Source organism: Phocoena sinus, chromosome 21 (genome assembly GCF_008692025.1).
Source record: "Phocoena sinus isolate mPhoSin1 chromosome 21, mPhoSin1.pri, whole genome shotgun sequence".
In the NCBI taxonomy this organism is placed as follows: Eukaryota; Metazoa; Chordata; class Mammalia; order Artiodactyla; family Phocoenidae; genus Phocoena; species Phocoena sinus.
Window position 1 is genome coordinate 17,176,780 of NC_045783.1, and position 16,157 is coordinate 17,192,936.

A 16,157-nucleotide genomic window follows, 5' to 3' on the forward strand; every position below is an offset into this window, starting at 1 on the left:
GATAAAAATCAAAGCTTTGAAACTCAGATTACATTTTAGATATACTAAGTCTTTTCTTCTTAATTAAACAATTCATTGGTAAATACTTCTGGTACAATTTTTTTAATTTATTATTTTTAAAAATTTTTATTTATTTTTTTGGCCGCACCGCGTGGCTTGCAAGATCTTAGTTCCCTGACCAAGGATTGAACCCAGGTCCCTGTAGTGAGAGCTCAGGAGTCCTCACCACTGGACTGCCAGGGAATTCCCTAAAATGTTTTTTTTTTTTAAACTGGAACATTATTTCCATATTTCTTTCTTTTTTAGTGCAAACCTTTTGAACATTCTGTTTTATTAAATCAAGTCATACCTAGTTCTGGGTAATGTGTTATGTGCGGTAGATTTCATTAAGGGTTGGATGATTAGACTGCAATGATTTTAAATCACCTCAGAAACCCAGGAATGTTAGGTAGGAGATTAGAAAAGGTCCACAGCTTGCCAAGAACTTCAGCTATTCTGATAAACAATTCGATTACTGATGCTGACTCTTGCACATTAAATATGTTATGCAAGTCTTACACCTGATGCTTGCTGTGAAGATAGTATTTGAACCACCCTTCCTGCCGACATAATCATTCCTTCGTACACTTAAATACCATTTCCATGAATATGTCAGTGTGCCATAAACCATAGCAAAGTTTCCTATAGCCACATGCTTTGCCTTGGCCTTCTGTACATTTCTAGTACTGAAGAATCGAGTAGATTAAGAAAAAAGATGTAGGTGTAAGAAAAAAATGCATAGGGCTTCCCTGGTGGCGCAGTGGTTGAGGGGTCCGCCTGCGATGCAGGGGACACGGGTTCGTGCCCTGGTCCGGGAGGATCCCACGTGCCGTGGAGCGGCTGGGCCCGTGAGCCATGGCCACTGAGCCTGTGCGACCAGAGCCTGTGCTCCTCGGCGGGAGAGGCCACAGCAGTGAGAGGCCCGCATACCGGGAAAAAAAAAAAAAAGCATAAAATGGTATAATTTTAGGGAAGTAGGTTTAAATTTTAATTTGCCTGAAAATAGAATCAATGGTATATAATAGGGCTTTGAAAGTTAAATGCAAAGTTATATGAAAATTAGAATTTTTCATGCCTAAGAATATCATGCTAATTGACGTAAATTTTCTGTATAAAGATTCTGATTTTGCCAGACCATCTAACCAGCAATTAATATCCTCTCATAGGGAAAAAATGTGTTTGGTGACATGTTTAAAGTGCTCTCGGTAGTATTTAAGATGAATGATCTTCAAGGATGTGGAGAAAAGGAAACCCTCATATGCTGTTGGTGGGAATGTAAATTGCTGAAGCCACTGTGGAAAAGAGTATGGAGGTTTCTCCAAAAACTAAGAATAGAACTACTATATAATCTAGCAATTCCACTCCTGGCTATATACCCCAAAAAAACCAAAAACACTAATTTGAAAAGATACATGCACCCGTATGTTTATAGCAGCATTATTTATAATGGCCAAGGTATGGAAGCAACCTAAGTATCCATCAGGATGAACGGATAAAGAAGTAGTGGCATATATATACAATGGAATACTACTCAGCCATAAAATAGAAGGAAATTTTGCCATTTGTAGTAACACGGATGGATTTTGAGGGCATAATGCTAAGTGAAATAATACAGAGAAATATATATACTGTATGATATCACTTAATGTGGAGTCTAAAAAATAAAACAAACTAGGGAATAAAACAAAAAAGAAGCAGACTCAGGTATAGAGAACAAACTAGTGGTTACCAGCTGGGGAGAAGGGAAAGGGGAGAGGCAATAATGGGATTATATGAAATCATGTGCATGAAACTTTTGAAAACTGTAAAGCACCATAGAATTTAAAGACTTTCATTCAATAAAAAAAATGTTTTTAAAGATGAATGATCTTCAAACCAAATAGCTACTTATACAAAAGATGGGAATCCTCTACTTCCTTTTTTCTTTTTTTTCAGACTTATTTTAAGGTCCAAGATAATTCAACCTATTTACACATTTGCACAGAGAAGCCGAGGCCTTTACAATAGCCCCTTATACCCTGTATAATCTGCCCTACCCCCCTTACCTCTCAGACTTCTTCTCCTTTTTTTACCCCCTCTTCCTTCTGCTCCACACACACTGACTTCCTCGCTGTAGCCAAACATGCCAGGCACATTCTCACTGTCAACCCTTTGCCCCAGCTGCTCCCTCTGCCTGGAATACTCTTCCCTAGGCATCCACAAAACTAACTTCTTCACCTCCTTCAAATCTCTGCTCAAACATCACTTTCTCAAAAATGCTTGTCCTGTTCATCTTACTTAACATTGTGACTCTCCCTACTCTTGATCCCCCTTACTCTGCTTTTTCTCTATAACATTTATTACCTTCCAACATCCTATATAAATTTTCTCGGGTATGATGTTTATTGTCCATTTCTCATCTAGAATGTAAGCCTCAGGAGGGAGGAACCTCCTGTCTTTTTTGTTCCCTGCTTATCCCCAATGTCTGGAAAAATGATTAGCACATTGTAGGTGGACAGTAAATATTTCTGAATTAAGGAACATTTCTATGATCTGCTTGCTCACTGTTCAGTCAGGAACCACTGATATGTTTCAAAATCATGTGATATGTTTCAAAAGTCAAACTTCCTCCTCAGAGACAGGAACCCTGTCATCTACCAAAAACCAACCAAACAAACAAAAAACCCTAGGAAAACAGCCTTCAAACATCAATTCTCGTTTCCCAATCTCCAGCAAAAGGATTGTTTGGTTTTTCTAACCAAGTAATACAAATGGGTAAAATTGCAATTTCAAACACACACAAGAAAAAAAAGAATATATGAAGACTTTAGTGATAGTATTCTGAGTTTTACTGAAGCATTAAAAAAAAAAAAAAGCTAGTTGGATTTCAAAGAGGCTCAATCAGAAAGTAGAACCCAGAGGGTAGGATTTCCTGTTGGACTTTTAAGTAACTCATCCTACTAGGGCGACGGCGTCCATACAAGGGACGAATGCCAAGCAAATACATCTGTAAAGCTGTTTTTCAGGTGCGAAAGCCTACCCTCCTCCCAGGTTCACCCCCGGCTCTGCCAACCTGAAGCGTTTCATCAGTTAAGTGAAAACACACAGCTGATTCCCATCAGTGAAGGAAGGTTCGCGGCTCTACCTGGACATTCCACCTGTTGTCTAAGTGCAAGGAACTGAAGCCTAAATTCTGTGCCTTGTCAGCTCGGCTGCTAAAGTCTAAATGGGTAATTCACAGTCTTTACTACCCGTGAGAATTAATTATCCCCCCTCCCGGGTATCCCCCCGCCTCGACACCTGTTCGGGGACCCCACGGTCAGGATGAAAAACCTCACTCACTTCGGCCCTGCCCTCCTTAGAGCGCAAAGACGGGTCGCGTTCGCGTGCTACGCCGCGTTTTGAGACCCTCGTGGCTTGCGCCCGTTTCGTGGGCTTTTGGTATCGAGCTGCCCGAAGGCGGACTTCGCCCTGGGCTGTTTGCGGACGCTGCACGGCCGCACCGGGCCGGGAAAGGAGTCGGAGAAGGTGCCCAGCCCCAAGCTCGGAGGTGGGCGCGGCCCTTCGTGAGGCAACTCGTCGGCTATAAGTTCCTCAGCCGCACCCGCCGGCGCGAAGCTGGGGCTGGAGCTCGGGCTCGGCGCAACCATTGCTCGCGGAGCAGTGGGGGGGTGGAGGGGACCGACAAACACCACGGTCCTAACGCAAGCGCTGACCCCCATCCTGTGGGTTCGTTCTTCCTCTCGGAAGGCTCCCTTGTCCTGCCGTGCCACCGAAAAGCCCGGCTCTCTCCATCTGCTGCGCGTCTGTCTCCCCCCGCCTCGCGTGGTGCGGTCCAGCCCGCGGGTCACGCGGCGGCGGGGGCGTGGTCTGCTCTGAGCTCAGGTGGTACCTTGTGCGGCCTCTTCTGGCGTCATTTGTAGCGGCGTTCGCAGCAGGAGCGATGCTGGTTTGGAGTCGCCTAACCTTCGTCCTACTGAGCGTGACCGTCACCTGTTCGGTGGCGCAGCACGTGCCACCGGTGGGTGAGCTGGTAGGCGAGGGCGCGGAGAGGGGCGCGCGGGAGCACGGGGAAGTGGGGTGCCCAGGTGCGGAGCCGGCGGGGCTTGAGGGACATCTAGTCCCGGCAGCATCTTTACGGGGGTCGGTGTTTTCCTGAGCAGAGGTGTGGGTGTAGAGCGGGCTGGCGAATTTCACCCCGGGTCGATTCGGTACAAGCTGGAACAAGGAAACCTTCTGGGGAAATCCTGATCTCTGCGGATTGGTGATTATGATTTGCATACCCTCACGTTTGATGGATTGCATCTGTTCTACCAGTACCAGCTTCGAGCATCCAGAACTGTAAGAGAAAAAGTTCCAGTTGATTTGTGTACATGATTAAGTGACGAACTTCCTGAGGACTTTGGCATCCTCTGCCTGGTGACGAGGTGCTGAAGGAAAAGTATTAGCTAAGGATCCTGAGGGCCCTGGGAAAGGGCAAGGCATCCCCAGTCAGGGCAATGGGAGCAGCCCAGGCCAACCTAGATATGGATGCCTGGCCTTTATCTCCGAGTCAAGTGAACACTGGGCCTGTGGCTATTTCCCCTTGAGGGAAGTAGCAGGAACACAGACTTGATAACTACAAGAGACAATGAGGGACCAGTTTCACTCTTACTTTGCAAGGGAGGAAGTTGATTCTGAGTGAGAAAATGTCTAGAAGCATGACTGAACTCAGGCCTCTGGACACCTGGTCTGGTGGTCTTGCATAATTCTCTTCTTTAAAAGCAATAAGACTGCATTTTTCTTATCAACAGATCAGATAAATAGGAACTTGGGTGCATGTGACCTAAGACTAGGTGAGGATGTTTTTGAATAGTTTAGGTAGAACATTGACTTTAGGAGCAAGATGTGCATTCTCCTCTTTTATTCTTTTATTTGTCTACGGAGAAAAGCTTTAAGAGTAAGATCATGGTGAGATATTACTCAGCCATTCAAAATTGATACAAGATAAAGCAAGTAAAAGTAGAATACAAAGTAGTATACACAGCGATTTCAGTAACAGAAAAATACACAGTATATACATGTGGGTGAGGATTGGAAGGGTATAAGGAAAAATAAAATTAGTCTGCTTTAGTGTGGGTAGGGAATTAATTTGCTTTAAAGTGGTTGGGATTATGGGAATTTTTAAAGAATTTTATACTTTGATACTGTCATTGCTTTCAGCCAAAGACCCCAGGAAACACACCTGTAGTTGAAGAAATTGGGTTTATTATTTTGCAGTGAGTGAGAATGCATGCCATGGGCAACTGTGGGGCCTCTCAGTAAAAGGGCATTAGGAAAAACATGTTTTATAATTTGGACTTTGTGTGTTTCAGGGGCAGGTCTAAGGAATCGGGGGTTTGCTCTAGATTGGTTGCTTTTAGAAAGTGAGGCAACACTATGGGTAAAGAAGAAACAGTTATTTGTTTAGCAAGAGAAGGAGGTGTTTGGTGTTTAGCGTGTTACACGTACCTTTGTTTTTGTCTGTGCTTAGAGTCATGAAGTGGCCTTGCTTTGTCTCATTTGATCATGTCCCAGATTAACCTTCACTGAGGTGGGTATTCTGTGAGTTGTGTCTAAGAAGAGAAGAGAAACGGCCTGGCTTTTGAGTGTCAGAGCAGCAAGTTAATACTGAGAGGTCTAGTTGTGGACCTCAGAACAGTTTCATATATCAATATCTGCCTTTTATTTTCGTTGTCAGTACTTTATTTTTTCAAGCATAAGTACTTTAAAAGGTATTTGTAGAACAGGAAAAATCAACAGCCCCTCCATTAATTTAATAGTTCTTATCTGGAACAGTGGTTGTCAAATTCTAGTCTGGCCTCTGGTGTCAATTTGGGAAGCTGCTTCCACAAGTCTTTAATGAAATGAGAAAAATGAGGCCTTGAAATTATTAATTTAGAATGTTAGCTTTTATTCTGATTATGACCTTCCAATTTTTGTTGTTAAAATGTTCTTTTATGTGTGTGAGTTGTTTTGTTTGTTTTAACATCTTCACTTTGTAAAACAAAAACTGGGACTCCTCTCAGTTTTTTAACTGATCTGGAAAACCTGGGGGCCACTGGCTGACAGGATTTTGGGAACTTCACAGAAGTTCAGTGACCTCATCCTTTGACAAGAATAAGCATTTTTTTTTCATTTTGAATTGTTCTGTGATAAACTGTAGCCACACATAGTAACAAAATATATTTCAAAACTACTTTTGATAAATATGATAGTGGGAACTGGCTTTAAATTACAAACAAAAATCATTGGATTTGGAATGTCTGTGGATTTTGTTCTGTTTTGTTTTTGAGGCGCTTCAGACTATGGCATATTTTAAGGTCTTCTTGAGTTATTTGATTCTATTAAGAGATGGTGGTGACAAGCTATCCCACTTCTGGGTATATATCCAAAGAAAATGAAAACACTAATTTGAAAAGATATCTGCACCCCCATGTTCATTGCAGCATTATTTACAAGAGCCAAGACGTGGAAACAACATAAGTGCCCATTAGTGGATGAATGGATAAAGAAGATGTGATTCTCACTCTCACACACACACACCCACCACACACAATGGAATACTAGTCAGCCATGAAAAAAGATGAAATCTCGCCATATGTAACAACATGTATGGATATTGAAAGTATTATGATGGGTGAAATAAATCAGACGGAGAAAGACAGATACTGTATCTATCTAATAAACGAACAAACCAAACAAAAACAAACACGTAGATACAGAGAACAGCAGCATAGTGGTTATCAGAGGGAAAGGGGCAGAGGGAGGGTGAAATGAGTAAAGGGGATCAATTGTATCGTGATGGATGGAAACTAAAATTTTAGTGGTAAGCATGCTGTAGTGTATACAGAAGTAGAAATATAATGTATACTGGAAACTTATGTTATAAACCAATATTATGTCAATAAAAAATAAATTTAAAAATATTTTAAAAAGAGAGATGGTGGTGACAGAAGTGGTGCAAGAAAATCTGGAGAGGGAGATGGAGATGACATCATCCAGGGCTCTGTAGACCTTGATAAAGATTTTGGAATTCATCCTAAAAACAATGGGAAGCTGTTGACTGGTTTTAAAAAAGATGTGATAAATTTGTCACTTTCAAAAGATCAGTTTGGATTGGAAGGGAGCAAGGGTGGATATGAGGAGACTAGTCCAATAGCACAACCCTCCTGACTTACAGGACGGTTGTGCTATTGGAAAAGGAAAGAAGTGGATGGTTCCGGAGAAGATTCGGAGGTAGAATGAGAAGAAGGAGGGGTTGGATGGGGAAGAGGGACTGGCACCTTTCTGAAGTGCTCAGCTGGGAGAATAGTGGCATCACTACAGGAATATGAGGAGGGAAGAATGAAGGTCATTTTTCACTCTGGTTATGTCGAATTTCAGATGGCACCAAGACATCCAGCAGACCTTTGGGACTGGAGCTCAGAAGAGGATATTGGAAGTCGTAGGCATATTATTTTGAAGCCCACTGGAGTGAACAATGAGCAGATAGAAGAGAAGAAGAGGCTTAGTCAAAGGCTCAGGAGACATGCATGTGTCAGGTCAGGAAGAACTGGCAAAATTAAAGCAGCAGCCAGAACTGGAGAGCAAGTGTTAGGGACGCTCAGGGGAGAGAGGGACAGGTCACCTGTATTGAATGCCATTGAGATGTCTAGTATCTGTTGTGCTTGGCACCTAGAGGTCATTGGTCACCTCGGCCAGAGCATATTGGGAGCAGAAAATAGATTGTAGTAGCCTATGGAGTCATCAGAAGGAAAGGAATCAGAGTAGGCGAGATGGCTGTTCTCAGTAATAAATCTAAGCAGATCCCTAAAATGTGTGAAAATTAAACACACTGGCTCAGTAGTGAATTACTGAATCGAACTTATTTTTATGCATCAGCTTTTCAAGTGAGTGATAACATTGTTGACATTAGCCACTGAATCAGGTTTTAGCAATGATTTTTACAACGTTTTCCCAAATCACTTAAACCCCATCTGGCCTGGCCAGTTTTACTGTACTGCATTTGTTTTCCACCCAGTACTTTAAAGGAAGGAATACACAGATACCATATGTTTGCTTAGTCAACAAATACTGCATGTCTAGTCTGGGCCCGACTGTTACAGATGCTGGGAACAGGTCAGTGAACAAGATAGAGAGGTCTTTGCCCTTATGGAGAGTTTGTTCACATTCCTTTTACCTAAATATTCTCAATTTAATAGGGTACCATTCCATCAAAGGTCAGAAAACAAGTGAAAAACTTTGCATGCTCATTTGAATTTGTTATATATGCAAGAAAACATGCCTTTTCTTATTCAAGTGTGTCTTGAATATGTGTCTGCTCTGTCTTACATAGAGAACACTTTAAGAAACAAATCTTATTTAGAAAATAGTTGTCGGTGAATTAAAGAATTGAATTGAAATTGTCTTGTTGGACTTCCCTGGTGGCGCAGTGATTAAGAATCCACCTGCCAATGCAGGGGACACGGGTTCAAGCCTTGATCCGGGAAGATCCCACGTGCCGCAGAGCAACTAAGCCCGTGCGCCACAACTACTGAGGCTGCACTCTGGAGCCTGCGAGCCATAACTACTGAGCCCCCGTGCCACAACTACAGAGCCTGCGCTCTAGAGCCCGTGTGCCACAACTACTGAAGCCCGCACGCCTAGAGCCTGTGCTCCGCAACAAGATAAGCCACTGCAATAAGAAGCCCATGCACTGCAATGAAGAGTAGCCCCCGTGCAGAGCAGCAAAGACCCAATGCAGCCATAAATAAATAAAGGAATAAAGAAAGAAAGGAAGGAAGGAAACAAAAGAAGGAAAAGGAAAGAAAGGAAGAAAGAAAGAAGGAAGGACAGGGAGGAAGGAAGGAAGGAAGAAAGAAAGTTGTCTTGCTGAAATTGTTCAGCTTCTTTTCCGATGGTAAGAACACTGGTGTGAGCTATATAATTTAATTACTTTTCACTGCCTTTTTCTGGTTATGTGAATAAGCCAAGCACATGAGGGCTTTCTGAACTCTTTTGTACAGTCTTAGAAGCATACATTTCATTGAGGTTCTCATTCCGGAGGACTCAAATATTTTAGGGAGCTGGATGAATTATCTCATTTCTTTTAGGCATGGAGCGTTCAGGTTGCTAATGGAATAATTTTCACTTTATATTTTATTTTCCTAAATACAGTTATGTCAAGTAACTCTGTAGTTAGTTTTTTTTTTTTAGTGAGTGGGGAGGACGTAAAGAATGATTAATTTTGAAGACGTTCAAGTTCTTATCAAATAACTAGAATAATTAGAGAATTCGCTGACTCAGGAAGTATTAACAAAACATTTTACAGAGATTTTCACCACTTTCTTTGGCTTTAGGAAGCAAAAATGAGAGAGCACACATGTGAAAGATTGATTTTAAGTTGGTTGTATTTTTTCACCCTTTGACAAGGTAGCACATACCAAGCAGACTACCTAATATCGCTCCCTTTCATCTATTTACATTCTATACCTATCATCTGTTTAAATTTTTACTTACCTTGATAAGGTTGTCTATTATTAAAACCATGTATAGTTAAATTTGGAGATAGTAAGAAACTTTAAATAACAAGTGAGCTCACTGTAATTTTATTTCAGGTCTGTACATAGATTTTTGAAGCTGTCTTTCCCTGTTCAGGTCTCCCTTGAAAGTAAGGATGGACCTGTCTCCACTCTACCCCAAATCTAATCTTTTTGTTTAAAATGACTGTTGTTAGAGGCTATTATGCTTAGTGAAATAAGTCAAAGACAAATACCGTATGTTATCGCTTATACAAGGAATCTAAAAAATAAAACAAACAAAAGAATATAGCAAAACAGAAACAGACTCACAGACATGGAGAACAAACTAGTGGTTACAAGTGGAGAGGGGGAAGGGGGAGAGGCAAATAAGGAGTAGGGGATTAAGAGATACAAACTACTATATATAAAATAAATAAGCTACAAGGATATATTGTACACTCCAGGGAATATAGTGAATATTTTATAATAACTTTAAATGGAGTATAAGCTATAAAAATTTGAATCACTATGCTGTATACCTGAAACTAATATAATATTGTAAATCAACTCTACTTGAATAAAAAAATTTTAAAAACAAAAAAAAGTGACTTCAGTGTCAGTACCTTATGAACACCTGAAGTACCCTGATCTTATGGCTGCTAGCTTTAAAAATTACAATCACATTTACCCTTTACTCTTACAGCCAATTTCTATGCAGATTTCATGTCTTTGTATTTCATGTTTATTTATTGCTGTCAGCATTATCATAGTAAAATGTCTTATCAATCTCAGACTCTTGTATATATGATTAGGTTGCTCTGTTACCTCTGGGGCAGTTGAACTCTCCTAATATTTGATAGAGCACTTGTAACTTCCCTCACAGTCGTAAGAAATATGCCCTGTAGTTTAATTTTATATTGGCTTTGGAACCCAGGTCATGCAGATAAAATTACTAGGGAAAGACAAGCATCATTACATTTCATTTACTCACTGAGTTGATTCTAGTGATCATCAAAAGCCCTGAAGGGAATGCGGATTGTTCCCTATTAGGAATTAAATTGAGGTTTTCTTGTTATCTCTGTGGGAAGCTATGAGAAAGATCAGGGGGAGCCTGAACTGGGGCTCTGTCACCCGCTGTGTAACCTTGTCACTAATGGATCTGGGCCTTGCATCCAGAACATGACCCCATGACCCTAAAGTTCCTGAAAACTTGAAATTCAGTGAAAAGGGCATAAATCAGATTTTTGTGAATCAAATCACATTTTAAACTCACCAAAAGCGCTGATATTTAGAAGAATCTTAATAGTGAATAAGTTAGAATGAAGTAAGAGTTGTATTTCTAAAGTTAATATTTGCCCTTCTTATTAAGTGCTGTTTGGAAAATTCGTAGTTTTAAATCAAGATGTTCTTAAGTAGAGTGTTGCTTTTTGGTGTCCATTTCCAATTTCACTAAGCAAGGACTAGTGAATTTAGAATACCCTGCCCTCCAATGCAGTCATATGTTGTTATCTTAAAATAATTTGAGATACTGACAGCTAAAAATACTTAAAATCAGTGTTTGCCTGGTGGCGCAGTGGTTAAGAATCTGCCTGCCAACGCAGGGGACACAGGTTTGAGCCCTGGTATGGGAAGATCCCACATGCCGCGGAGCAACTAAGCCCGTGCGCCACAACTACTGAGGCTGCACTCTAGAGCCCATGAGCCTCAACTACTGAGCCCGTGTGCCACAACTACTGAAGCCCGTGCTCCGCAACAAGAGAAGCCACCGCAATGAGAAGTCCGCGCACTGCAACAAAGAGTAGCCCCCGCTCCCTGCAACTAGAGAAAGTCCGCATGTATCAACAAAGATCCAACACAGCCAAAAATAAATAAATTAAATAAATATATATATATTTTTTGCGTTACGCGGGCCTCTCACTGTTGTGGCCTCTCCCGTTGCAGAGCACAGGCTCTGGATGCGCAGGCCCAGCGGCCATGGCTCACGGGCCCAGCCGCTCTGCAGCATGTGGGATCTTCCCAGACTGGGGCACGAACCCACGTCCCCTGCGTCGGCAGGCAGACTCTCAACCACTGTGCCACCAGGGAAGCCCAAATAAATAAATTTTTAAAAAAAAACTTAAAATCATGTCAGGGAATCACTCTGAAAATCCTCAGCATAATGTAAATGAAATCATGCAGTTTTTTAATTTGATATTTTAAAATGTATCAAAGTGTACATAGTTAAGGAAAATCAAATAATATAGAGAGGCTTATGATAAAAAAAACCCAGCCGTCTCCCTGCTTATTCTTTCTACCCCATCCCCCTTCTCTGGAAGCAAACACTTTTTTGTTGTTTTTGTTGTTAATTGTTGTCGTGTTTTCCGAAGTATAGTTGATTTACAATATTGCGTTAGTTTCAGGTGTACAGCAAAGTGATTAAGTTATATATTTTTTTCAAATTATTTTCCATTATAGGTTATTACAAATACTGCATATAGTTCCCTGTGCTATACAGTAAATCCTTGTTGCTTATCTATTTTACATATAGTAGTACATATCTGTTAATCCCATACTCCTAACTTATCCCTCCCTACCTCCCTCCCTTTCCCCTTTTGTAACCATAAGTTTGTTTTCTATGTCTGTGAGTCTATTTCTGTTTTGTAAGTAGATTCATTTGTATTGATATTACTTTTTATATTCTACATATAAGTGATATCACATGATACTTTGTCTTTCCGATTTACTTGACTTAGTATGATCATCTCTAGGTCCATCTATATTGCTGCAAATGGCAATATTTCATTCCTTTTTATGGCTGAGTAGTATTCCATTGTGTATATATACATCACATCTTCTTTATCCATTCATCTGTTGATGGACACTTAAGTTGCTTCCACATCTTGACTATTGTAAATGTGCTCCTGTGAACATTGAGGTGCATGTATCTTTTCGAATTAGAGTTTTCATCTCAGAAGCAGACACTTTTAACTGTTCGTACTCAGGTGATGTTCAGCAAGATACCACCTCTACTGTCCTACTAGTTATTTGCAGCTCAGTCTGTTTTGATTAATTGGTGCCCATGCCAAATTGGGTGCTGAGAGATCCAAATATCACCCCTGGTTAGCTTTATGAATACTGCTACTGATAATGTGTTTATGCTGAATTTGTCTGAATCCACTTGAGGCATTGTCTGCTCTCATACGTATCCATCTCAGTGATGGATAAAAATTTAGTTTACTTTCAACAATCTTCCCTCAACCTTTCTTTTTTCTTTTTTTAAGTGTTACTGAGATATAATTCACACCATACAAATCACCCACTAAAAGTATACAACTTAATGGCTTCAGTATATTCACAGAGTTGTACAACCATCACTACAATCAATTTTAGAACATTTTCATCACCCCCAAGAAACCCCTCACCACTTAGCCTTAACCCTGAAACCTGCTTCTCAGTCTTAGGCAGCCGCTAATCTACTTTTTGTCTCTATAGATTGACCTATTCTGGACATTTTCTATAAAGGGGATCATACAATACATGTGACTGGCTTCTTTCACATATCATAATGTTTACAAGGTTCATTCACATTGTAGCATCAGTACAGTAAATGTGCATTCCTTTTTATGACTGAGTAATATTCCATTTACGGATATACCATATTTTGTTCATTCATCACTTAATGGACACTTAGGTTGTTTCTGCTTTTGGCTGTTATGAATAATGCTACTGTGAACATTTATGTACAGTTTTTGTGTGAACACATGTTTTCATGCCTCTTAGGTTTATACCTAGGAGAGTAATTTGCTGGGTCACATCATAACTCTGTGTTTAACTCTTTGAGGAACTGCCAGACTGTTTTCCAAAGCAGCTGCACTATTTTATATTCCCACTGGCAGTACATGAGGGTTCCAGTTTCTCTACATCCGTGCCAACACTTGTTTTATTATTGTAACTGCCAGCCTGTTGGGTGTGAAGTGGTATCTCATTGTGCTGTTTTTTGTTTGTTGTTTTTTTTTTTTGCCATACGTGGGCCTCTCACTGTTGTGGCCTCTCCCGTTGCGGAGCACAGGCTCCGGACACGCAGGCTCAGCAGCCATGGCTCACAGGCCCAGCCGCTCCGCGAGGATCCGTGGGATCCTCCCAGACCGGGGCACGAACCCACGTCCCCTGCATCAGCAGGCGGACTCAACCACTGCGCCACCAGGGAAGCCCTCATTGTGCTTTTGATTTGCATTTCCCTATTGGCAAATGATGTTGAGCATCTTTTCATTTGCTTATTGAGTTATATTTTATGTGGAGAAATGTCTGTTCAGATCCTTTGCCCATTTATTAATTGAGTTGTCTTTTTATTACTGAGTTGTAAGATTTTTATATATTCTAGACAAATCTTTTACCAAATATATGCTTTGTAATCGGCATAAATGTAAGGGTTTATTTCTGCACTCTCAGTTCTATTCCATTGATTTATATCTTTATGCTGGTAGTGCGCTATCTTAATTACTGTAGCTTTGATAGTATGTTTTAAAATCAGGAAGTGTCAGTCCTCTGACTTTATTATTATTTTTTAAGAACGTTTTGGATGTTCTGCGTCCCTTGAATTTCAATGTGAATTTTAGGATCACTTGTCTATTTCTGCAAAGAAGCCATCTAGGATTTTGATAGGTATTGCATTGAATCTGTAGATCAATTTAGGGAGCATTGCCATCTTAACAATATTAAGTCTTCCAATCTATGAACAATGTATATCTTTCCATTTATTTAGGTCTTTAATTTTTTTTCTACAGTGTTTTGTAGTTTTCAGTGTACAAGTCTTACACATCTTTGGTTAAATTTATTCCTAAGTATTCTTTCTGATGCTGTTGTAAGTGGAGTAGTTTCTTAGTTTCATTTCAATTTGCACATCGTTACTGTATAGAAATACATTTGATTGTTGTACATTCATCTTGTATCCTGCAACCTTGCCCAACTTGTTTATTATTTTTAAAAAGTTTTTAATGGATTCCTTAGGGTTTTCTGTAGAAGATAGTGTCATCTGAAAATGAGACAGTTTTACTTCTTTTCCAGTTTGGATGCCTTTTATTTCATTTTCTTGTCTAATTGCCATGGCTCAATACTTAAGCACAATATTGAAGTGGGGCAAGTGGACTCCTTGACCCCTCTACCTTTTTCTCCCTTTTCTTCTTCAGTTCTATGTGCTTTCAGTCTTGTTTAGTAAACGTTGGTAACATAATTGTAACTGTAATTGAGTCATCTATGCTTCGTATGTCTCCTTTCAAAGAATGAAGACGGTAAACAATGTTTAAAGAAGTGTGACTTGAAAACATTGGTCATTGCTCAGTGTGCTGTGATTACATGTCCTTCTCTAGAATTCTAAAGCCGTAACTCTAACGGCACTAAAATATATATATTTTATATATATATAAAATATATATTCAAATATATTTTCTACCAAATACTCATATTCATGCCAAATGCTCATATTCATTTTAATTTGCTTCATTTTAATTTGCTTCATATTTATATTACGCCTTGTACAAATTTTTTCATTGGAGTTTCTAATTTCTTTCCCTTTTTCTCATTAGAAGAAGAAAACAAACCTATGCCATCATCACTGTATCCTGTATATTTTTCAGCTTCTGACATATCTTCTCAATATCCTGTCTACTCTTCTTGAAACCTACTGAATTCCGCTTCTAGTTGAGACCATTTTCTTTTTATTTGGACCATTCTTTTCCAAGACTGTAGCTTCCCCTTATAGTTTCTGGTTGTTTTTCTTTTTTCTTACACTGTGTGCCTCTTATCCTATTCTCAAATTCTTCCAGCCTTTCAACCGTACAGTTTATTCTGTAGAGTCCCACTTTTTAGGGCACCTATCTCCTTGATATAATGTTGCACTATTGCTTTCTAGGTCTGTTGACTAGCTGTCACCTTAAGGGCTCCCTTTACCACTCTATGTTAAGTTGGAGCCATTCTTTTCTGGATCCTGTCCCATCTTTCTCTTGGTTTATGCCAGTGTTTTGCTAGAGTAAATCTTGAACTAATTTAAGAAAGAATGTATGGGAGGTGAACTTTCTGAGTCCTTGCAGTGACTTAATAGTAAACACTTTAAATAAACTCAAAATTGATTGATGCCTTTACCAGCTATAAAATTCTAGTTTTAAATCAATTTCCTGCCAAGTTTGGAGGCATCACTCTCTTCTAGCATTTATATAGCTGTTGAGAAGTTTGGTGGAAGTGTGATTCTTATTCTTTTGTAGGAAACCCACTTCCCCTGGCCCAAATGCGGTGCTAGAAGCTTTTATGTTTTTCTCTTTAACCTTTATGTTTTGAAATAACTCAGTGATGTGTCTGACTGAAAGCCCTTGTATTCAGTCATTATTTCAAATAATCAGTAGGTCTTTTCATTTTCAGGACTCATCTCCTTTCAGCTGTGGGAAATTTTCCTATATTATTTCTTTCATAATTTTCTCCTCTTTATTGTCTCTGCTCTCTTTCTGGAAATCCAGTTAATCAGATGTTGGGCCCCATGCACTGATTCTCTAATTCTCTTCTTTTTTTTTTTCCTCCTGTGTTTTCTATATAATTTTTTCCCTGTATTCTGGGAGAGATTTCCTCGCCTTTATTTTCCTATCCTTTTTA

General features: G+C 39.9%; 1 protein-coding gene and 1 long non-coding RNA gene across 5 annotated transcripts in view; one reads left to right on the forward strand and one right to left on the reverse strand.

Moving 5' to 3' along the window:
- The window catches only part of LOC116746722, a 103,308-nt gene extending 99,591 nt beyond the window's left edge, over positions 1 to 3,717 (reverse strand). For both annotated transcript variants that reach the window (XR_004347853.1, XR_004347854.1), the window contains exon 1: positions 3,361 to 3,717. This is a non-coding gene — a long non-coding RNA (uncharacterized LOC116746722). The remainder of the gene's footprint in view (positions 1 to 3,360) is intronic.
- A 135-nt stretch (positions 3,718 to 3,852) lies between these two features.
- Positions 3,853 to 16,157, forward strand: part of ASAH1 (N-acylsphingosine amidohydrolase 1) — a 46,115-nt gene continuing 33,810 nt past the window's right edge. Inside the window, exon 1 of one of the 3 annotated variants that reach the window (XM_032618338.1) lies at positions 3,853 to 4,051. In XM_032618338.1, coding sequence (XP_032474229.1) covers positions 3,962 to 4,051 — 90 coding nt within the window. In that variant the 5' untranslated portion in view covers positions 3,853 to 3,961. The remainder of the gene's footprint in view (positions 4,052 to 16,157) is intronic. The other 2 variants (XM_032618340.1, XM_032618341.1) reach the window with 2 other exon arrangements.